General features: G+C 34.9%; 2 protein-coding genes across 2 annotated transcripts; one reads left to right on the top strand and one right to left on the bottom strand.

The window, feature by feature from the left end:
- On the bottom strand, positions 1,629–5,876 carry LOC18791272. Its single transcript, XM_020555898.1, has 12 exons — positions 5,256–5,876; positions 5,029–5,111; positions 4,390–4,491; positions 4,174–4,290; positions 3,754–4,009; positions 3,487–3,644; positions 3,058–3,398; positions 2,859–2,958; positions 2,710–2,769; positions 2,484–2,567; positions 2,222–2,338; positions 1,629–2,113 (listed from the first exon to the last, which is right to left on the bottom strand). The coding sequence occupies exons 2-12, from the start codon at positions 5,086–5,088 to the stop codon at positions 1,814–1,816; spliced, it is 1,695 nt and encodes a 564-aa protein (XP_020411487.1). The 5' UTR covers positions 5,089–5,111; positions 5,256–5,876; the 3' UTR covers positions 1,629–1,813.
- Positions 11,080–18,846, top strand: LOC18791207. The gene is made up of 16 exons (XM_020557605.1): positions 11,080–11,320; positions 11,398–11,508; positions 11,604–11,878; positions 12,057–12,326; positions 12,537–12,643; positions 12,761–12,847; positions 13,000–13,108; positions 13,231–13,368; positions 15,264–15,633; positions 16,953–17,060; positions 17,175–17,452; positions 17,530–17,787; positions 17,878–17,984; positions 18,099–18,185; positions 18,302–18,407; positions 18,535–18,846. Exons 1-16 carry the CDS (start codon positions 11,149–11,151, stop codon positions 18,676–18,678), a joined length of 2,727 nt encoding a protein of 908 aa, XP_020413194.1. The 5' UTR covers positions 11,080–11,148; the 3' UTR covers positions 18,679–18,846.

The following is a 20,809-nucleotide window of genomic DNA, read 5'->3' as shown; positions in this document are numbered from 1 at the left end:
TTTCTTGAAAAATATACTTTGAATGATTTCAATTTATCATATATATATATACATATATTTTTGAGTGATTTCAATTCGTAAAATTTCAAAGCAAACCTAGGCCAATTAACCTAAAAACAAAAAAACTACAACCACCTAATCAACAAATAAGCAAAAACTTCATCATACACAAAAATCATTAATTTCATCCAAGCAATTACAGATTTGATTTCCATTAAATTAAAAGCAGCACACATCATCCTTATTTTGATTTTAAGATTTAGAAATAACTTGAAATGAGAAATATCACAATAAGAATAATAGGTGGTGATTGGGGAGCTTGGGGTTTGGATCTGAGAAAAGAATAATAGCAATTGGAAGATGGGAAGGGTTTTTGGGATGGGAAGGTTGGCTGGGTCGGGTGGTAAGTGGAAGGATACGGAACATTTTTATTTTAAAAATTTTCCAGGGCCAAAACGACGTTGTTTGGCCCATGGTGTTTAAAAAAAACAAAATGCTTTTTCTTCCTGCTACATGAGGCTTTCCTCCCTCTTCCTGTCAGGCAAAACATCAAGCACTTGGAGGGCAATTCAAGGGGTCTCACAGCCAGCTCAAGTGGACTTCTAAGCCTATTTTCATGGGGTCGTTTGACATCAGTAATTCCACCGCGGATTCATCTTTGGATAACAGTAACATCACGTGACATGTCTTAGAAAATTTAACTAGTTGATAATTAATTTGACGGCATTTACTAAGCCAATAATGTTGTGACCATTTATATTGCCACTTTTTTTGTGTCGTGTTAAGATTAATGTTGATAGTGATTTGGAGCATTATTGCAAAAGACTCACTAGTGTAGTGGTTTGAAGCAAATGCTTTTTCTAAGAAAGGTCTTGAACTCAAGTCCTAACATCTATATAGTTTGCGTGAGTTTAGTATGTTCTTTCCTAAATATAAATATATAATGTTGATAGGGGGAAATAATAAAACCAATGACCCTTTACCACCAAAATTACTTGAGCAATTTTCCCGCCAAACAAAATGGAGGGCCCAAAAGTACAGTTGTCTAGTAGCTTAGAAGATAACATAGGCCAAAGGTTTAACAAGGCGACCAAATTTATTTGCAAAAAGATATTGGGGCCCTACAGGATAAAGCCACTAATTGGGTTTGGGCCTCAAAGTCAACGCGGACCCTTTGGTTTTGGTTTGATACGAACCTCCCGTACCATTTTGGGCAGTGAGAGGTGGATCTAGATTTATCACGGGCGTAGAAACTTGTGCCATACTAAAGTCCTTTTCAGCAGAGAAGACACAACATATAATCTCCAAGCCTTTAAATTAACAGCAACAGAAAATCTTGTTTAAACATGATTAACTTGTTTAATTAGGGTTAGATGAAGATAGTTTAACTTTGTATGAGTGGTTGGAAAGTTGCAGGCTTGTCATTTTTATGCTTTTGGCAGTGACCCCTCGACCTTGAAAAGCAGGGTTTGTTCTTTACTTTGATGTGGCTATAGATCCATGCCGTGAAAGTGACAAATGGTAAGGACCACTTACCCCACTTGTTTCCGATGAAAATTCTTGAGCATGGACACACAGGACGTCAAGAGTAAAAGTAAATACTTTTGACTACTTAAGCAACAAGTCTCTTACGATCATAGGCGATGCTTTTGATATAAACCCAATGCATTGCTCTCATGATTACTTACAAGTTACAAGAGAGCAGATATTATTCATGTAATTTTGATATATGTCTATAGCTATGTACAAAATCAACCCCCAACACCCTTACAATCATTTAAAACAATAACTTGCAGAGAGGGCAAAAACTTGATCATGTGGACAGGAGGTACCTAAAACTGAACTCATAAGGTATAATTTGAACCACCTGTGAAAGAGGCTCATTTTTCCCTCTTTCAAGCAGCTTAATTGCGTCTTTTCCCAGTTCACTTGGTAGCTGAAGGCAGATCCAGTCCAGCAGTGACTCTATGTCCTTTGCAAAATCAGGCAGATACCAGTTCAAGAGTTTTGGAATTGCAAATTTAGTTGATGAAATTCCAACTGCAGCTTGTAAGTACTCTCTTTTTGCCACTTCCAGTTCATTCTCAACTTGGGATGCAGTATACACTCTCACCTACATTTGGCAGAAGACCATTTATTACTGATGTCAGTTGCTTGGAACTTTGAACCTGTGAAGAAATTTGTACAAATACAGTTTTTTTTATTCCATGTGTAAACTTACAGCAGGGGACGACCAGCTTCCACATGATAGTGCAAAGGTGACCAAAGGTTCAGATAATTCCAATCCAAAAATGCTTCTTGCTGTCTTCTCATCATTTTTTGTACCCTTGGATAAGGTCTGGTCAGGAGTTAAAATTTTGATGAGAAATCCTCTCCTTTCATGCTTGCCCATCCCCACTCCCCCAAATTTAAACAAAAGGAAAAGAAAAAAAAGAAAAAAACCAGAATAAAAATCTGTGTGTATACAATTTGACACTACTTACATATTTTGAGTGATAAGGCAGTCTCAAGATAAAGTGTTCAATCGTTATTGCATTTAACAAGTGTCCTCCAACATTTATTGTTGCCTGAGTAAGAAGAAATACAACAGTATGAATTATTGACCAGCAGAAGTATTTTTAATCACTTGCTTTATACATATAAATGGAATTTGTGAAAAATTGTATTTGTAATTATAAACAGAACTCAAGGATCTTGGATATTCCATACCTTCTGCATGAGTGCAACAATTATCTCAGGACTCTCAGGTATTCCGTGCTCTAAGAATGCCTGCAGTATTGTAGAAGAGCAGCAGATGAAATAATTCCTTAAGAAAGGCAAATAATGGAATATACAAAGAACATAAACTATTTACATACATTCATCATGCAGGAATTGTAGATATTGATCCAGAATGCAAGCTTCTCCTGATGACTGAGATGTTGTAAATTTACAGACGCAAGTTTTCGGAGCAGTAGCCTGAGAATTCAGCCAATGAAATGACTTTAACTCTTAGAATTATCATCATATCATACAAAAGGTGGAAAACCAACCGAACATTGAGAACAGAAAACTTACTTCAATCTTCGGAGTAGGAACAAAGCATTTGCTGTTTGGTTTGGATTAATAGTTTCAGCTTCAATTGCATGTAATTGCTTATATGGACCGATATCTCTTCGTCCAAATTCGGAACAAATAGCATAAGGATCCCAAGATTCTTTTGGTTCATTATTTTCTTGAGCTGCTAATGTTGAGAAGGAAGGTAAACTTTCGGCAGAGCCCTTTGCTGAACTCATTCTCATGAGAATGCTTGACAAGCATTTCAGAATGTTTTCAGAAATTTTGTTGGGACTTTCATCTCCTGACATCGCTTTGTCTGGTACTTGTGCACTTTCTTGGTCCATGACTCTATATTCTAACTGAACATAAGACACAAAAGAAACCATGTTAATGACACTGAAATGAGTTTGAGTAACTTGATGAAAATGTGGTAATTTTAGTATGTACCTGTAGTTTCTGAGGATCTGAACGCTTTTCTGCTGTTTTGTGATCAATTGGAGGTCTCTTCACTGGAGTCCTAACCTGAGCTTTATGGATCAAAGATTTCTCGTTGTTCTTCTTTGTAGAATTGTTAGAAGATTGGTTCTCTTTCCCCTGCTTATCATCTGAAATTGCAACAAAGAACATTAAGAATTTCATGGCCTGCTCCAAATTTTCTAACACTAGAAATGGACAAGGGATTTTACAGCTAATTAGGTTGAACCTATAGCTTACCAGAAGGGGATGGCCAATGCTTCTCTGTGGCATTGGTCGATTTGTTTGCTTTTTGAGCTTGAGATTTGGGTTGCTCCTGTTTGGGATTCTTTATGGGGTATGAATCACACAAATCAGCTGAGGTTTCCATTTTCCTCTTGGAGGTTGATATGTTGACAGCTTCCTGATACAAATCCTTCCTAAAATGCACTAGCTGTTCTTCTAGCCGAACCACCTCCTCTTCCAGAACAGCCACCTCGGCTAGAAGCTCCAATGTCTACAGAGTTTCAAAGTGTCAATGAAAATTTGAAATTACCTTCAACTCCTCTAACTTCATTAGTTCAAGTTACTTTCTTAAACTGCGATTTTCAAGAGCATTGACATAAATTCATAGTTTCCATGAATTTATATTTATATGAAAAATTATAGTGAATTACTAACATAAGGAGGCAGATAAGGAGGTAGACGAGGTAGAGCTCCCAAGGGTCTAGTAAATGCCCTCTGCAAAGCTCTGTGTACATTCTCTTCATGTCTAAGCTTCTTCTTCAGCTTATCAACCTAAGAAAATTAGAAAGTTATACTCAATAATCAATAGAAGATAGAAAGGATATGAAATCACAAAAACTTAAAAAATAAAAATAAAAAATTCAAACATACGTCTTGTTGTAAAGCCAATTTTCTCTCTCTCCGTGAACCTCGTCCATTGGTGATTGTTTTTGCGGTATCCCTTAGCTTACTCCCTTGCATTTTTACCTTCTCCTTTAAATATATACAACAATTAGCTTCCACAAGAAAATAGTCTACTGGGAAGAGAAGAGAAGAGAAGAGAAGAGAAGAACTAATGGGAAATCAGTGAAATTTATAACCCATAATGAAAATGAAACAAAGAAGCTAACTTTAATGTCTCCTGTAGGGACAACGAAGAATTGGGCAACAAAACAATTTACCTTCCTGAGAAAATTTTGTGAAACAGGGGATGGTCACAGTTAAGCGAATAACCAAAATTGAGAAAAAGAATGGAGATAAACAATTACTCAGATTGAAATGGAAGACCCCATCTCGGAAATCTATCCAAAGATGCCAGCAATTTAAGAATTTTGGGAGCCTCCTCATCGAATTTGAAGCCATATTTTGTGGTGAAAACGGTTAAAGCTAGCTCAAATGGAAATAATTATGCGCTCCATGGCAATATGGGATAGGCTCCTCTCACAGTGAAAACCGTTTTTCGAAAACTATGATTAAAAAAATGTCAAAAGCACATAGCTTAGCTTGGCTCAGAGTTCAAAGTAAGATTACTTTTTCGTTCTTCAGAGGAGGCTTCATAGACTGCAGCCTTGTCTTCACTCTGGTATTCATCTTCTTTGTACTTCTTTTAATATCTGCAAAATTTGTGATTTTGTGATCAAACCAATGTTACTTAATCCAAGAACTTCATTAAATTCATGAAAGAAACAGACTTTGAAGTGGGCAAATTCAATTAAGACACTTCGTTGAATTGCTATAAATAGAGTTGAGATTCAGACCCTTTTACAGAAGAAAAGTTCATTCCTTTCAACAAACCCAAGACAAAGTTCAATGGCACCAAACAGTCCAATCCCTGCTTTCCTCGTTCATGGTGAAGCAAAATGCAAAACGAACCAAACCCATTAACAAGAGCTCGGGACTTTGAGCTGGGATGCTTTCGAATATGCAAAACTGAATGAAAAGCAAGTCCACCTATAAATATACAGTACTAAAACACAAACTGGATCGTTTTCTCTTTGTCTAATCTCTATCTTCCACACCGCTTGATTTATAAAAGCTTCATCTCAAGACTCACAGAGAGAGAGAGAGAGGCTTTAGTGAAAGGTGAATTGGGTTTGGATGTGCATAAAGATTAAAGGGCAAGCGCAATGTGGAGCCGTACAGAGCTACAAGCAAAGCACAGCACACGCACTAATACTTTGGTGCTCACTTGTTTGCGTCATCATGAACCAACGTGCACCTTTCTCTTTTAAGCTCCTGCAACGTAGCACCGACTCTGCTGCTTTTACATCTTCTTCTTTCCCCTGTTTACCTCTTCTTTTTTTTTCTCTTTTTTTTTTGGTTGTATTTCCGAAAATACCCCTGAATGATGCTACAAGTATCAAAATTAAATGGGAAAAAAAAATTCAATGGGAGACATAAATTGTGTTACCAAAATATTAAAATCAAAGGTTTGTATTTATTTATGTTCTTCATATTAACAAGGAGGTGATGAAGTTGACTGAGAAAAAATATATGGGATTTATTTCTTGGTTCTAAAATTCAAGTGAGAAGTATATGAGGTGGATGCATTAAATAAGGGCTGTGGGGGTGTTTATTTGAAGGCAAAAGCTGCCCAATTCACATGTTAGCCAACTAGCTAAAATGGGTTTTCAATTGATTATGAAAAACAAATCAAATATGAACACTCCTCCTTGATTGCTTGCATTGAACCATTCAAGATTTCATTCGTACTTTTCTTCTTGTTACCATTTACAAATAAAAGATGAAGAGATGGGGTCAAATCATCATTAATCTTCTTAATTATCTATGAGTATATATTAACATAAAAAATAAATAAATAATAATAATAATAATGGTTTGGATTGTGATATAGGAGATGATCATACACACATGGAATATTGGAAGGGGTGTGCTGAAAGGAAGCTGTCATGAATCATGATGTTGATGGGGATGGAAATTACACTTACAAATATGTGAGTGCAAGCAAAATGACACATTCTGGAAAAATAAAATAATTAAATCCGTAAGGTAGCCTCTCCCTCATCTAAACATTTTTTTATTAAAAAAAAAAGAAACAAAAGAAAAAAATCCCAACAGATGGTGAATTAGAAAAAGAAAAAAGAAATCCAAAGAAATGGTCCAACACTTAGAAAAAGAAAAAGAAAAACCAGAAGATATGGACACAGCACCACAGCCACGTGAGAGTGATCCCAAGCAAGCAAAACACGGGGTGGTGACTGACGACGAGGCCTATTTTAATGCTTCACTTAATTATGAGATTAGATTAACGGCTAATTATTGTGAAATGACCTTAGGCCACAATTCGTGTGAGGGTAGTTTCGTCATTTTGGTGTAGGAGTAGTAGGAGGACCAGTAAAAGTGAAACAGCTCAGAAGAACTGGGATCGGCTACCTTTCGTGTGCAAATTATTTTTACTTTCGTGTGCAAAACATTCGTAATTGAGTCTTTTTCTTTTCTTCTGGATTTCCGGAAGAAGTTGGTAAACAGTCTTTCCAGAAAATGTACGTAGGTGGAAAAAGTTGATGAGTACAGGGAATAGTTTAAATTAAAGGGGAGAGAGATTTTTCTCACACACATAATGATAATGTTATGGGGATTCGAATATGAGACTTATGATCTGCAAATTAAAGTCCTTTTCCACTGAGCTAAACTTTTTTAAAGTATGGATAGTTAAAATTTGATAAAAAGTTATGTTTAAGCGGACACTTTTCGTTCAAATTATGGTCAAGTAAATGTCATTTTCGAGTGGTAGGCTTCATCATTCAATCAAATTAATCAATCTATAAATAATTGAATCAAGTGGGTTCAACATGATTGCAATGTGGAAGTAAGTAACTAAAGGTTGAAAACCTGGCTTAAAATTAATTAATTCTTTGGTTGAGGTTGCTTTGAGGCATCTCAAATTACCAAAGTAATTTAATTGGGAGCTTTTTTTATTTTATGAATTTGTGTCACTAGCTATAATAGATTTGCTGCTGTTCCATCTTCATATTCTACTTCCATGCACGTTAATCCAAATCATATGTATTGATTTTCAGTTTGACCAACCCATAAACAAAATGTGGAAAATGCTAGTGGGAGGAAGGAAATATTATAAATTTATAATTGTTGAGCATTAGATTCTGCATCAGATCAGACACACATAAACAGCTGCTTAATACAACAAGAACCTGTCTAATTAAATGAAAATTACTGTTATTATAAAGTTTAGTGAAAACTGAAGAAGGGGTTTTAGTCATAATCCGATATAAAACATATGCCAAAAATAGTTGATCATCTTGATTGGGAGGTCTTCCAATGGTTGCAGAAGCTGATGGCCTTTTATATGCAAGCCAACCCCCACAAGTCATTTCTTGCGCAAAAGCCATCTACTCAGCCATGTTTGTTTCTTGTCCAACTTTTTTTTAAAGTGCTTATTTTTTATCTGCTTTTTTAGAGCTTTTCAGTGTGGGGGACTTTGATTAGTACTGAAGTTGATTGAGGCCTATCCAGAGAGCTTGTAGCTTTCATCTAATTCCTTTTCTTCTCTCTTATAGTTTCTGTAGTTTTTACCATATAATTTGACCGACACATTTTCATTTAAGCAATTATGAAATTAATCTAACCTACCCAATTGTTCTCGGATGTTGGGAACATGAATTTATGCCAAGAGCAAAATATCATTTTTCTTTGGAAAGGGTACTGTTTGCCTCATTTCCTTCTCTGTAAGGAGATACTCCTCATTCATGCGAATCACAGTTTGACACATATGCAAAAATAATTCATCAAAATATGTCACACTGCTATTGACAAAAATGTAAGAGCTCTTACTTACACAGTTCAAGAAATTGATCATCCAAAAAATTTAGGAAATAAATGGCATACATATAATCATGGAATGTTGGTCTAAAGCTGGGTGTGGGCTTTGGGTAGCTGGGGCCTCTGTTTTACCCTGCACATACATGCCATGGGTTTCTGGGGTCTTTTTTTAGATGCATATCTGGCCAAAACAAAAAGTGAAGAGAAAAAAAAGAAGAAAAATTGTTAAAAAGTCCATGTTTTTAGGTCCACCATATTAGAATCAAAGCTAGGCTACTTTGGCTTGGGGCTCTCCTCCTTGCTTGTTTTTAATTTGAGGTCAAATTGCTGTTTGGCTGTCTCCTATAGAAAAGGGTCCACTCTTAGACCAGCTGAAGGGACACCAACAAGCAAGAAATCTCCATTATTGGATTATTGGATAATAAAGCTCAAGATCTTACAAGTTACAGCAAAGTAACAGAATATAAAGTGTAAGATTTGGTCTGCTTTTCACACTAGGGTAAAAATAATGTCCACTGGGTTCTGTTCATAGCTCTCACAGGACAAAAGTTTGCCAGCTAGCCGGACCATTTTTGCATCCTTTTAATCTACATAATTAACTTTGTCTTTTTAATTACAGGACATAACATATCTCCATGAGTGTACTGCTCGTCTTCTTCTTGTGAATCACAGTTTGACACATATAAAAATAATTCATCAAAAACACAAAAAGAAAAACTTATACATACGTCACATTGCTATTGGCAAGAATGTAAGAGATATTGGCAAGAATGTAAGAGAGACGTATTTTTCCATTCGTTACAGTGAAAGTTGGTGATATTTTTGTTATATGTTATATTTTATCTGTTTGTGTATTGCTAATGCTTGAGGGGACATTAGGAAACCCAATCTCACATGTTAAAACAGACGTTTTACCTTCTACAATATACAAATTAATAAAAAAGAAGTGAATTATATTTAGGTTTAGCTTTTGGCTTCTTGCTTGTGAAAGATTTGCAATGATTTCTCATGGAAGACGGGAAATGAGACAATGCTGCATGTAAAACAAACGGAGAATTGAGAGGTTGTTCAAGGTTTCATGGACTTGTCATTTTCAGCTTCTATGGTTTTTTTTTTCTTTTTGGGTTTTGCCAGCTCAAACCAGGAGTGCTGGTCCCTGTTTGATTCTGTTCATACCACTTCTCTTCTCTCCAAATTCCAAACCCAAACTTAGTCATTGTCGATGAAGTAAAACGAATTGGTTTTACATTGGAGCAATTAATTCAGGTGAACTTGGAAAATCTTCTTGTGAGTGTTAGGTGTAGTGATTGAATTGTTGGGTCCAACTTTGTATCTCATGAATAAATCTGTGGTCCAACTTGTTAGCAGGCTTGTTGATTACAATCTAAGGTAGAATTGGCCCAGAATGTATGAGTCGGCAAATTATGGGCTCTACTTTCAGTCCAAATTATTAGAGGCACATCAAAGTTGTTAATAAAAAATTTACTTTCAAGTAAAGAGTTTGTAGTTGAAGTGGTTAAAAACTATTTTTAGTCGAAAAGTACTAAAATAACCCAAAAAATAATTTTATAGGTCAGCCAGTTCTTGGGTTTCAATTTGAAAGCAGAAGTTGTTGCATTCTCAATTGGATAGTGGGATTGAACCCCTGACCCTAAATCCCCTCATTATAGCATTTCTGATTAGAAACTAGTCAACTAAACTTATATAATAATATAAGAAAACTTGTTTTGGCCTAGCATAAAGCAAAAATGGAATTGAGATAATTTGTCTGTTGGAGGAATATTAGGAGATATGCCATGGCATTTGGGGTGTGTTTGGTTTATGGGAAAATTGGGCTTGGGAATGGAAAATCAATGATTTCTCATGTTTAGTAAGTCTAGTCCAGACATAGGAAATGATTTCCTGACACAAAGGAGAAGATGAGGGAAAATGAAACCCTCCATCCCCCTTGAGTTTCATTTTTCATGCCCATGAAAAATCAAGACAAGTATTAATCTTTTTTCATGGCCAATTTGTCCCCATTAACAATTTAGAAATACAATTTTATCACTCTTGGTATTCTTTTTTGGTTTTGTTTTGTTTATTTCATATTTCTAATTGGGCTATAATTGGAAAACTAAACAAAGTTTGTTTTCTATTCCTACACAAATTAAACATGAGAAAGAAAGTAAAGTGGTATTTTCTTATTACTTTCTCAGCATCATCAAATATGAGAAGAATAAAAAATCTTTCATTTCTCATTCTTTAAAAAATGACATCTCTTTAAATTCTTTTCGCGAACCAAACGGGCCTTTGAACCACAAATTCTCTTGTGCAAGGAATATTGAACAACAACATAAAGTAAATGGGTTTATAATAGTTGTACACACACTCAAAACAAACAGATGAGATTCGAGGCCTTGCAGCCTGTTTACAATGCTTGGTATCATAGATTGTTCATGTCGTCGCATTGTTTATTTAACTATTAATTTCTGTATTAGTCCAGGCTGGATATGGGTCAACTTTTCCAACCAATCCAAAGAATTACAAAATTTCATTCTCTTTTGAGACAATGCTGTATTAATTATCAGTTAATTATACAACCAAACGCCTAAGTAATCTCGTCCCAAGTTTCAGATTAGGTCTATAAATTCTAATTAGCATTCATTACTGTAAGCAAGGACTTGAAAGATGAAGCTTTCCTTGCTTGCATGTTTGTTGCTCCTCTCTATCTCTAGCATATCATGCAATGCTAATTACCAAACTAACAACCTCATTAAAAAGTTGATTAAGTCTCGCAAATCTGCTGGAAACCCTAAATCATGGGATGGCTTATATTCTCCTGTGTACGTTGGCTCCCAAGAAGGGTTAATGGAGGCTGATAAGATTGAGGCTTTGCCAGGGCAACCAGCCGGAGAAGTAAATTTCAATCAATATGCAGGCTATGTTACTGTGGACCCTACAGCTGGGAGAGCTTTGTTCTATTACTTTGTCGAGGCAAATAATTCTTCAAGCAATCCTCTGGTGCTATCGTTACATGGAGGTAAATAACAATACTATATTTATTATTATTATGAAAAAAATAGTTTAATTAACTTAATTAATTACAACTGATTACAGGACCTGAAGGATGCTCGGCTTTTGGATATGGAGCCTTACAAGAACTGGGACCATTCAGAGTCGGCAACGATAACAAGACTCTAATTCCTAATGATTATGCTTGGAACAACGGTAATAATTTAAATTATGTGCAACTTAATTAGTCTCTAATTAATTAATTAATCAATACAAGTTCTTAATTAATTTCCATTAAAAATGCATGGCAGCGGCAAACGTCCTCTTCTTGGAGACTCCATTAGGAACTGGGTTTTCGTATTCGAACAAATCGTCTGACTACCACACCGTGGGTGATGAGATCACGGCCCAGGACTCTTATGCATTTCTTGTGAACTGGCTGGAGAGATTTCCTCAATACAAAGACAGTGATTTCTTCATCACTGGAGAGAGCTATGCTGGTCATTACGCACCTGAACTTGCTTACATCATTCTCTCCAACAACAACATCACAAACCAAACAAAAATCAATCTCAAAGGAGTTGCTGTGAGTACTTGATTAATTGCTGATTTTTTTTTTTTCATTGTACCTATAGAGAAAATATGTGTTACAAGAGAACCAGACTGTATTTGTTCTTTAACAAGACGGTGTTGTGCGGTGGTGACAAGAGAACATTGCTATGTTTACAGTCGTGTGTTCATGCATGGGTATTTTGTATTTGCAGATTGGGAATCCTTGGATCGATCTTAACACCGCTCTACTGGCCCTTTTTGATAATTTCTGGACACATGCTTTGAACTCTGACGAAACCAATGCAGGGATACATAAATATTGTAACCTTACTGACTTCGGAGGTAAGCAATCCAAGGTGTGTGGTGAATATCTGCAACAAGGATTCGAGGAGGTTGGGGAGGATATTGATCTTTCCAACATCTACGCTCCAATTTGCAAAACATCACAAGATTCACAACCCAAATCTGTCTCAACTGCTTCTGTAAGTCTCCAAACCTGATTTCAACAAAATAATATACATATTATACTGCAGGAAGGAACAGAAGAAAATATTAATTTATTGTAATCCTATATGCAATAATATTGTTACTCCATTAGAGCAAATTGGGGCTTGTATAAATAGAATTAATTATATATGAATCGAGCAAGATATCAATTATACGATGCATCATGCATGTGTCTACATTATCAGGTTGATGATTTTGATCCATGCTCCGACATCTATGTCGAGGCCTATCTAAACCTTCCCGAGGTGCAGGCAGCTCTTCATGTTAAACCTACAACGTGGTCAGCTTGCAGGTATATATATATTATTCGAAATTTATATAAAACATTGGAATATATATATATATATATCTAAGAAGTAACCCCCCCTTTTTTTTTTTTTCTGTTTGTTTGTTTTGTTTTGGTCTCTAGTGATACTGATTGGACGGACAGCCCAGACACCATGCTACCCACAATACAACAGATCATACAAAGCGGGATAAGTTTTTGGATATATAGGTGAGGCGCCTTGGATTCATTAAGCTCAGAAACTCCATGCATGGCTGGCTGTATATATTTAATTTAACAAACATGAATTAGATTACAATAATATTATGCATATGGTAAATTAATTCATAATTAAGGTAACTAATTAATTAGTTTAATTACAGTGGAGACACCGATGGGTTCTTCTCAGTCACATCTTCTAGATACGCCCTGCACATCCTCAACTTACCCATCAAGACTCCATGGAGGCCATGGTACTCTAATAGTAGAGAGGTAATTAATATTTGATTCATATACAGAGGGGCTAGCAAGTAATTAATTCATATATGAGTGAGGGGCACAGGCACGCACTTAATTTCCTCACGGTATTCATGTCGGTGTATATGGCAATGCAGGTTGGAGGATATGTGGTTGGGTACGAAGGGTTGACGTTTGCTACTGTGAGGGGAGCTGGGATCATGGTTCCCAGCAACCAACCTCAACGAGCACTCACCTTGATCTCATCTTTCCTTGAGGGAAAGCTTCCTCCTTCCGTCTACTAATTCCCAGAGAAAATCATTTTCCGCTGCCACGTGACATTGTTGTAAGCATCACTTGTCAATGATCGTTTAGTCTAGTGGTGTTTAGTTTTCACTTTTCTGGAGGAGATCTATACACAGTTGATTGTATTGATGAAATTGAATAAATAATAATAATCCAAGTTTCAGACTTGATGATATGTAAAACCTATTATAGGCAATGTCCCTCTGATCAATAATGTGAAGCTAAGTTGTCAATTGTGATTTTTATCTAATTTTGGTTGGTTGAAAGTGTTCTAAATTTGTTGCCATTCACATCATATTGAAAGTTTAAAAAAGACTAAAAATGGGTTGAACACTTTCAATATGATGTGAATGGCAACAAATTTCATACATTTCATATGGTACAATACTCATACACTCCACAACTATGCATTGTTTAATTTAATTAAACTACTATTTAGAGACAATATTTCATATATGACACGTATACGTTGATAATAACATTTAAAAAGACTATTTAAAAAATAAAAATAAAAACCTAACAGTTAGCTGACGTTATTGATGATATCAGCGCACCTTTAATATTAGCTATTGGATGCATTTGCACAAGATGTTTCGTCATCTTGCCCACACTTGATAATTTCTCTTCTTCAAAAGCACATGCATGACAAAATTTAGCCTAGGCCAAAGCTAGGCTACAATTGGCCTGGTTGGAGGGCTAAAGGGCCAAATGTGGCCTTCTAAATTTGGCCAAAATATTTTTTAGTCCATGGTTAGAGATGGGTATTGCATTATTTTAGGGCTATATTTGGCATATGGCCCATAGTTGGAGATGGCCTAATATACTACCTAAATATAACAATATTAAATAAATTATAATATATACCTAAAACAAATTATTCTTTTTGACTAAAAGAATATTGATTAGGTAATTGTATATTGGAAAAAAATAGGTACATGCAAAAAATAATTTACCTACATATCTAATACAAGATAGGTAAATAGATAGATACATACTTATGTATTTTTTTTTAACAAGGTACATTATCTATAAGCAAAATCTAGGTGCTTTGTCTATAAGCAAAATATAGGTACATTATTCTTAAGAAAAATTAAGTACATTATTACATTAACCTATTAGATAGACAATTCGAAGAATTTATAAATTTGTATTAAGTACATTATCCTATTATTTCATAATAGGTACAATTTTCCTAGAAAAAAGGGATGGTAATTAGATGATAAATAAATAATTTGTGTAAGGCGCATAGAAATATTTGTGTGTGCAGTACTTACCCAACAATATATATTTGTGTGTGCTATATATCGAATGTGCCAAACATTTTGAAATTTAAAACAAATTAATGTGTGAGTAGTCAAATTTGCAATAAATTCCAAATTTAAGAGAGGAAAGAAATCAACACGATAAATCGAGGAAATTACCAACATTTAATACAGATAAAACTCTAATTAGGGGTACTTTTGGAACATAAAAAGTATAATAAATTATATTTTAAGCTTAATTAGGGGTAACTTGCTTAATTAGGCGAATATTGATTAGGTAATTCGCCTCAAGCTCTCCCTTGCCAACAAAAAAGTGCTTTAAAAAAAGAAGAAGAAAGAAAGTTGGAGCAAGCCGGATTGTTTACTTGGCTAATATTCTAGGCTAGATGCATAGTTTGATGGGCATATATCCAAAGAAAAGTCTTTCCAGAGACAATGACAGCACGGCCAAAGCTTACACGTCAGAGCCAAACAGACGTTAAATTACACGCTGCATTTTGTCCATAACGGCTTAGAATTCTCATCCCATCCCATCCCAAGGTTTCAGCTCTCGACTTTTAATTTGTCCTATAAATACTAAAAAAACAGGCCTTTCGTATATTCAAGCAGCAAAAAACTAAAAGACCATGAAGCTTTCACTGCTGCTTGGCTGCCTGTTAGCCTTCCTCATCATATCATGCAACGCCAACCAAATCGAAAACCTCAACAAGTTGCTCAGGTCTCGTAAATCTGCAAACCCTCCTCATCCCAAGTCATGGGAGAGCTTGGATTTTGCAGATGGCCAAGTTTCTGCTTTGTATGTTGGAACCCATGATGGGTTGAAGGAAGCTGATAAGATTGGTGCTTTGCCAGGCCAGCCTCAAGGAGTAGACTTTGATCAGTACGGAGGCTATGTTACGGTGGACCCTCAGGCTGGAAGAGCACTGTTTTATTACTTTGTAGAGTCGCCTCAGAATTCTTCAACTAAACCATTGGTTCTGTGGTTAAATGGAGGTAAGTTTTACATACAATTTTAGTTATATGTATATGATTCTTGAATTGCAACCAAACCTTATGTAGTAGCATGTATATTTTCAGCATCTCATCATTGTACCTAAGGAATTTAGAATGCATGCACACACTGAACACGCACGAAGACATTTATACATAGAAAAATTTATCTTGTTAAACAGCCCATAGAATTATCTAATATGTTATGTTGTCGCAATTCCAAGCATTGCCAAATAAAGCTTTAGTTAATTAATGAATGTGTGTAATTTAAATTGGCATGCGAGTCGACAGCATAAAATATCCTTTATCTAAGCATTAAATTACATTATCTTATACAGATAAAAAAAAAATTCTCATGCCTGTTTCAAGGAATATCTGATTACTTCATACATACATAAACTACTTTTCAATTAATTTTTCCTAAAAAAAATATATCTTTAGAAACATACTATACAACCACTGGGAGCAAGTCTTATAGTTTTCTAAGGAAAACAACAAATGGATCGATAATATATTTGAAGGAAAAAGAACATTCGAAAACAGCCACAACTACTATCTATGATTAATCGACCTAGACTATTCATATATATTCGGTTTGTCGGTTAGCCATCGATCGTTATCATCAACTGATAGAAAGCAAAGCAACAGGCAACGGCCATTGATAGAAGCAAAGCAAGTGCATGCTCAAAGTCTAGGGTCCCCCAGAAAACATAAAGAATGATGCATGGGGCTTTACAGCCAAGTAGGTAGGTAGGTGCACAAAGAGAGGGCCCGACACTTGCAAGAATTTTCCAATCTCACATGATCACCAAACAGTCCCCTTTGTATTTGCTTTTCAAACATGTTGAGTGCTAAAATTCTGGATTTCCACCACCACTGAAATGAAGAGATTTATTGTCCTGCAGATTCTATAGGGTTTGAAATAACAACTGTTACTATTGGATATGTTGGCTTCAATGGTTTTCAGCCATCTAATGTGTCATATAGCATCTTCCCACTTTCTTGTGGGCATACCATTTCATTTGTTGAGGAAAATATAGCACCTGAGAGACACGCACTTATACACAAACAAATAAATTAACAATCATCAACTAGAAGAACCATTCAACATTGACCAATTCCAATTGTTCTTGTCTTAGTCACTTGGGCTAATTTGGTATGTAGTTATGAACTCCTAATGACAATTGGACCGTGAAATTGTGATGAATTCATAATCATTATGAAGAAAATTCTAAAATTGAAAAAAAATGATTATATGGTGCTGAAACACTGTTGTTACCAATTCACATGCTATAATATAGGATGATATGTGTTGTGTACAGGACCAGGATGTTCGTCATTCGGATATGGAGCCATGGAAGAACTTGGACCCTTCAGAGTGAACAGTGATAGAAAGACCCTATTCCAGAACGAATATGCTTGGAACCACGGTAATTAACCAGCTTAATTACATATATAATAAGCATGTGCAAACTTTTGTAATACAATTTTAGAGAACTTTTAAGACTAATTTCAAGAACCAAAAAAAAAAAAACATGTGGCAGTGGCAAATGTGCTGTTCTTGGAGTCTCCAGCAGGAGTTGGGTTCTCATATTCAAACACAACATCTGACTATGAAAACGTGGGTGACAAGAGAACAGCCCAAGACTCCTACAAGTTTCTCATAAACTGGCTGGAGAGATTTCCCCAATACAAAACCAGAGATTTCTTCATCACTGGAGAGAGCTATGCCGGCCATTACGTTCCTCAGCTTGCCTCCACCATTCTCCAACACAACAAAGCCACAAACCAAACAAATATTATCAACCTCAAAGGCATTGCAGTAAGTACTTAATTAATTATTTTCTCTGTTCTTCATTTGTCAATTGATGTATTATAATTAAGTTAATTAATTTGCAGATTGGAAATGCTTGGATCGACGACAGCACGGGTCAACTGGGTATTTATGATTATTTGTGGTCGCATGCTTTGAACTCTGACGAGACCAATGCAGGGATACACAAATATTGTGACTTTGCTTCTGATAATTCTTCCAGCTCATGTGATAAATATCAAAACCAAGCAGGGGACGAGGCTGGAAATGTTGATATTTACAACATCTATGCTCCCCTTTGCAAGATATCACAAGCCAAATCTCCCTCAAGTAGCACTGGTTCTGTAAGTCTCTAGCTAGCTAGAGCTTAATTTCCCAGTTATGGATTAGAATGAGTTAATTAAGCTTAGAGATGATTAATTTGGATTATGCAGGTTAATGGATTTGATCCATGCTCTGATTATTATGTGGACACCTATCTAAATCTTGTGGAGGTGCAAGCAGCTCTTCATGTCAAACCTACAAATTGGTCGGCTTGCGGGTATATAATTTAATTACTGTTTGATTAAGATCAGAAGGTTTATATTTTTATCATTTTGTTAGAATATTTATTTAATCCTTCTTCTTTTTTCTTCATGCATTGTGTATATATTAGTGGTGTTGGATGGACGGACAGCCCAACGACAATGCTACCCACAATTAAGCAGCTCATAGCAAGCGGGATAAGTTTATGGATATATAGGTGAGGGAAAAAAGCCTTGAATTTATTAATCTAATTTCATGATCCAATTCCCTTTGAAAAATGCATGCATGGATGAACATGTTAGTTGTAATTACTTAACATAAATACAATTACAGCGGAGACAATGATGGAAGAGTACCATTCACATCTTCTAGATACGCCTTAAGCACCTTAAAATTGCCTCTGCAAACTACATGGCGGCCGTGGTATTCGAATACAGAGGTAATTACAGTTACATATTTTATTAATAAAATGACAAGTAAATGCGGTACAAATAAAATCACTTATATATCAAATTGAAAATAAGATTGATACATTTTCCTTATGGTGTTGGGTGGCACTGTGGCAGGTTGGAGGATATGTTGCTGGGTACAAAGGGTTGACATTTGCAACGATAAGGGGAGCTGGGCATATGGTTCCCAGCTATCAACCACAGCGAGCACTCACCTTCATCTCATCTTTCCTTCAGGGGAAGCTTCCTCCTACCTCCTAAATTAAATCAAACCCCGATTACATGCTGTTAATTCCCATATTAATTATCTGAATATATTCAGATATATTTATATTTAACCGAAGCATTCAAAAGTATTTGATTTGTAACCCCTATTGAAATTCCTACTCAATAATTGAAGTTAATTAATGATAATGACCCAGAAGAACATATATATATATATATATATATAATCTAAAATTTGGGTTGGATTGGATGAAGATGTTTCATATTTTTCCTATTGGCATCATACTGAAAATGCACAAATGATTTAATCCCAAAAAAAAAAAGACATGATAATTGACTGATAATGGTGTGAAACGTGCACATTAAAAAAATAAAAAAGAGTGAATTATGTTGCACATTAAAAAAACAAAAAAACGTGCACATTAAAAAAATAAAAAAGAGTGAATTATGTTGCACATTAAAAAAACAAAAAAAACGTGCACATTATAAATAGAATATTTCGAGGGTATAGCCAATAGCATAATCTCAATTTCTCTTTTTTAATTATTTTAATTAGTAATTATATTTTTATTATTATTATTTACTTAGTGAATAATTAGTATTTAAATATTTTTATTATTTTTATTTTTATTCAATAATATGTGAGTATTTTGTGTGTACTATTGAAAATTTTGTAAGAAATAAGTGTATTAAATATGAAAAATACATACATACATGTACAATACGAGTATTAAATGTGAAATGCTCAATTCTTTATACGGGTAATAACTCTGGAAAAGAAAAAACTCAAAAGGGGACAATGGAGACTCGGGCAATGGCTGAACAGTAATGCGTAATGCTCTAAACTACTCTTATCGATAAACAAAAATGGGAGAAAAATAATATATATAAAAAAGATCACAGTAGCGCAGCTGTACTATTTATAAAAAAGATTTTTTTAAAAAAATCCCCAGTACAGCCGGACAACTATACTGTTTTTATATATAAAAAAATAGGAGTATCGCCGGGCGGCTATACTATTTTTGAATAAAAAAGCATAGCCGTCCGGCTATACTATGTAAATAGAAGATTTTTTAAACGTGTAGCCGTGCAGCTATACCCATTGAATTTGAATTTCTCTTTTCAATTAGTAGTTATGTTTTAATTATTATTTACTTAGTGAATAATTAGTATTTTAAATATTTTTATTCAATAATATGTGAGTATTTTGTGTATAGTACGTGAATTTTGTTTGTATTATTGATAATTTTGTAAAAAATAAGTGTATTAAACATGAAAAATATTAAAGTACGTGTACGATACGAGTATTAAAAGTGAAAATGGTAAATTCTTTATACAGGTAATAACTCTATAAAAGTAAAAACTCAAAAGAAAACAATGGAGACTCAGGTAATTGCCTAATAGTAACGCAGAATTCTCTAAACTACTATTGTCAAGAAACAAAAAAGGGAGGAAAACAATAACAATAAAAATATAAAAAAAGATAGTTTCTATGTAAAGAGTATAGCCACACAGCTATAAGATTTACAAAAAAGATTTTTTTTAAAAAAGACCCCTGTACAGCTGACCGACTATACTTTATTTTTTATATATAAAAAATTGGGAGTATAGCTGCTCGGCCATACTATTTTTTTAAAAGGGACCCGCCAGCGCCGAACGCATAGCGCGAGTTTTTTTGGTGAAACGAGTATATGAGTATTTTGTGTATAATACCTGAATTTTGTGTGTATTATTGAAAATTCTGTAAAAGGACAAGTGTATTAAACATAAAACAAGTGTAAAAATGGGGGAAACCCCATAATAAGAAAAAATATCACAGTTTTTATGTAAAGATTATCGCCGTGCGGCTATACAATTTATTAAAAAGAATTTTTTTTTAAAAAGCCCTCAGTACAGCCGCACGGCGATACTCTTTTTAATTAAAAAAATTCCGGGCCGCGGCTATACGATTTTGTTCAAAGAAAACAAAGGGGGCAGCGCCTAGGGCCTGTTTGTGAAACAAGTATAGCCGCGCGGCTATACGCTATAAATAGAATATTTCAACAGTATAGCCGCCCGGCTATACCCATTGAATAGCATATTATGAATTTCTTGTTTTTAATTACTTTAATTAGTAGTTATGTTTTAATTATTATTTACTTAGTGACTAATTAGTATTTAAATATTT

Source organism: Prunus persica, chromosome G1 (assembly GCF_000346465.2).
Source record: "Prunus persica cultivar Lovell chromosome G1, Prunus_persica_NCBIv2, whole genome shotgun sequence".
In the NCBI taxonomy this organism is placed as follows: Eukaryota; Viridiplantae; Streptophyta; class Magnoliopsida; order Rosales; family Rosaceae; genus Prunus; species Prunus persica.
This window is presented reverse-complemented; position numbering and strand designations above follow the sequence as displayed.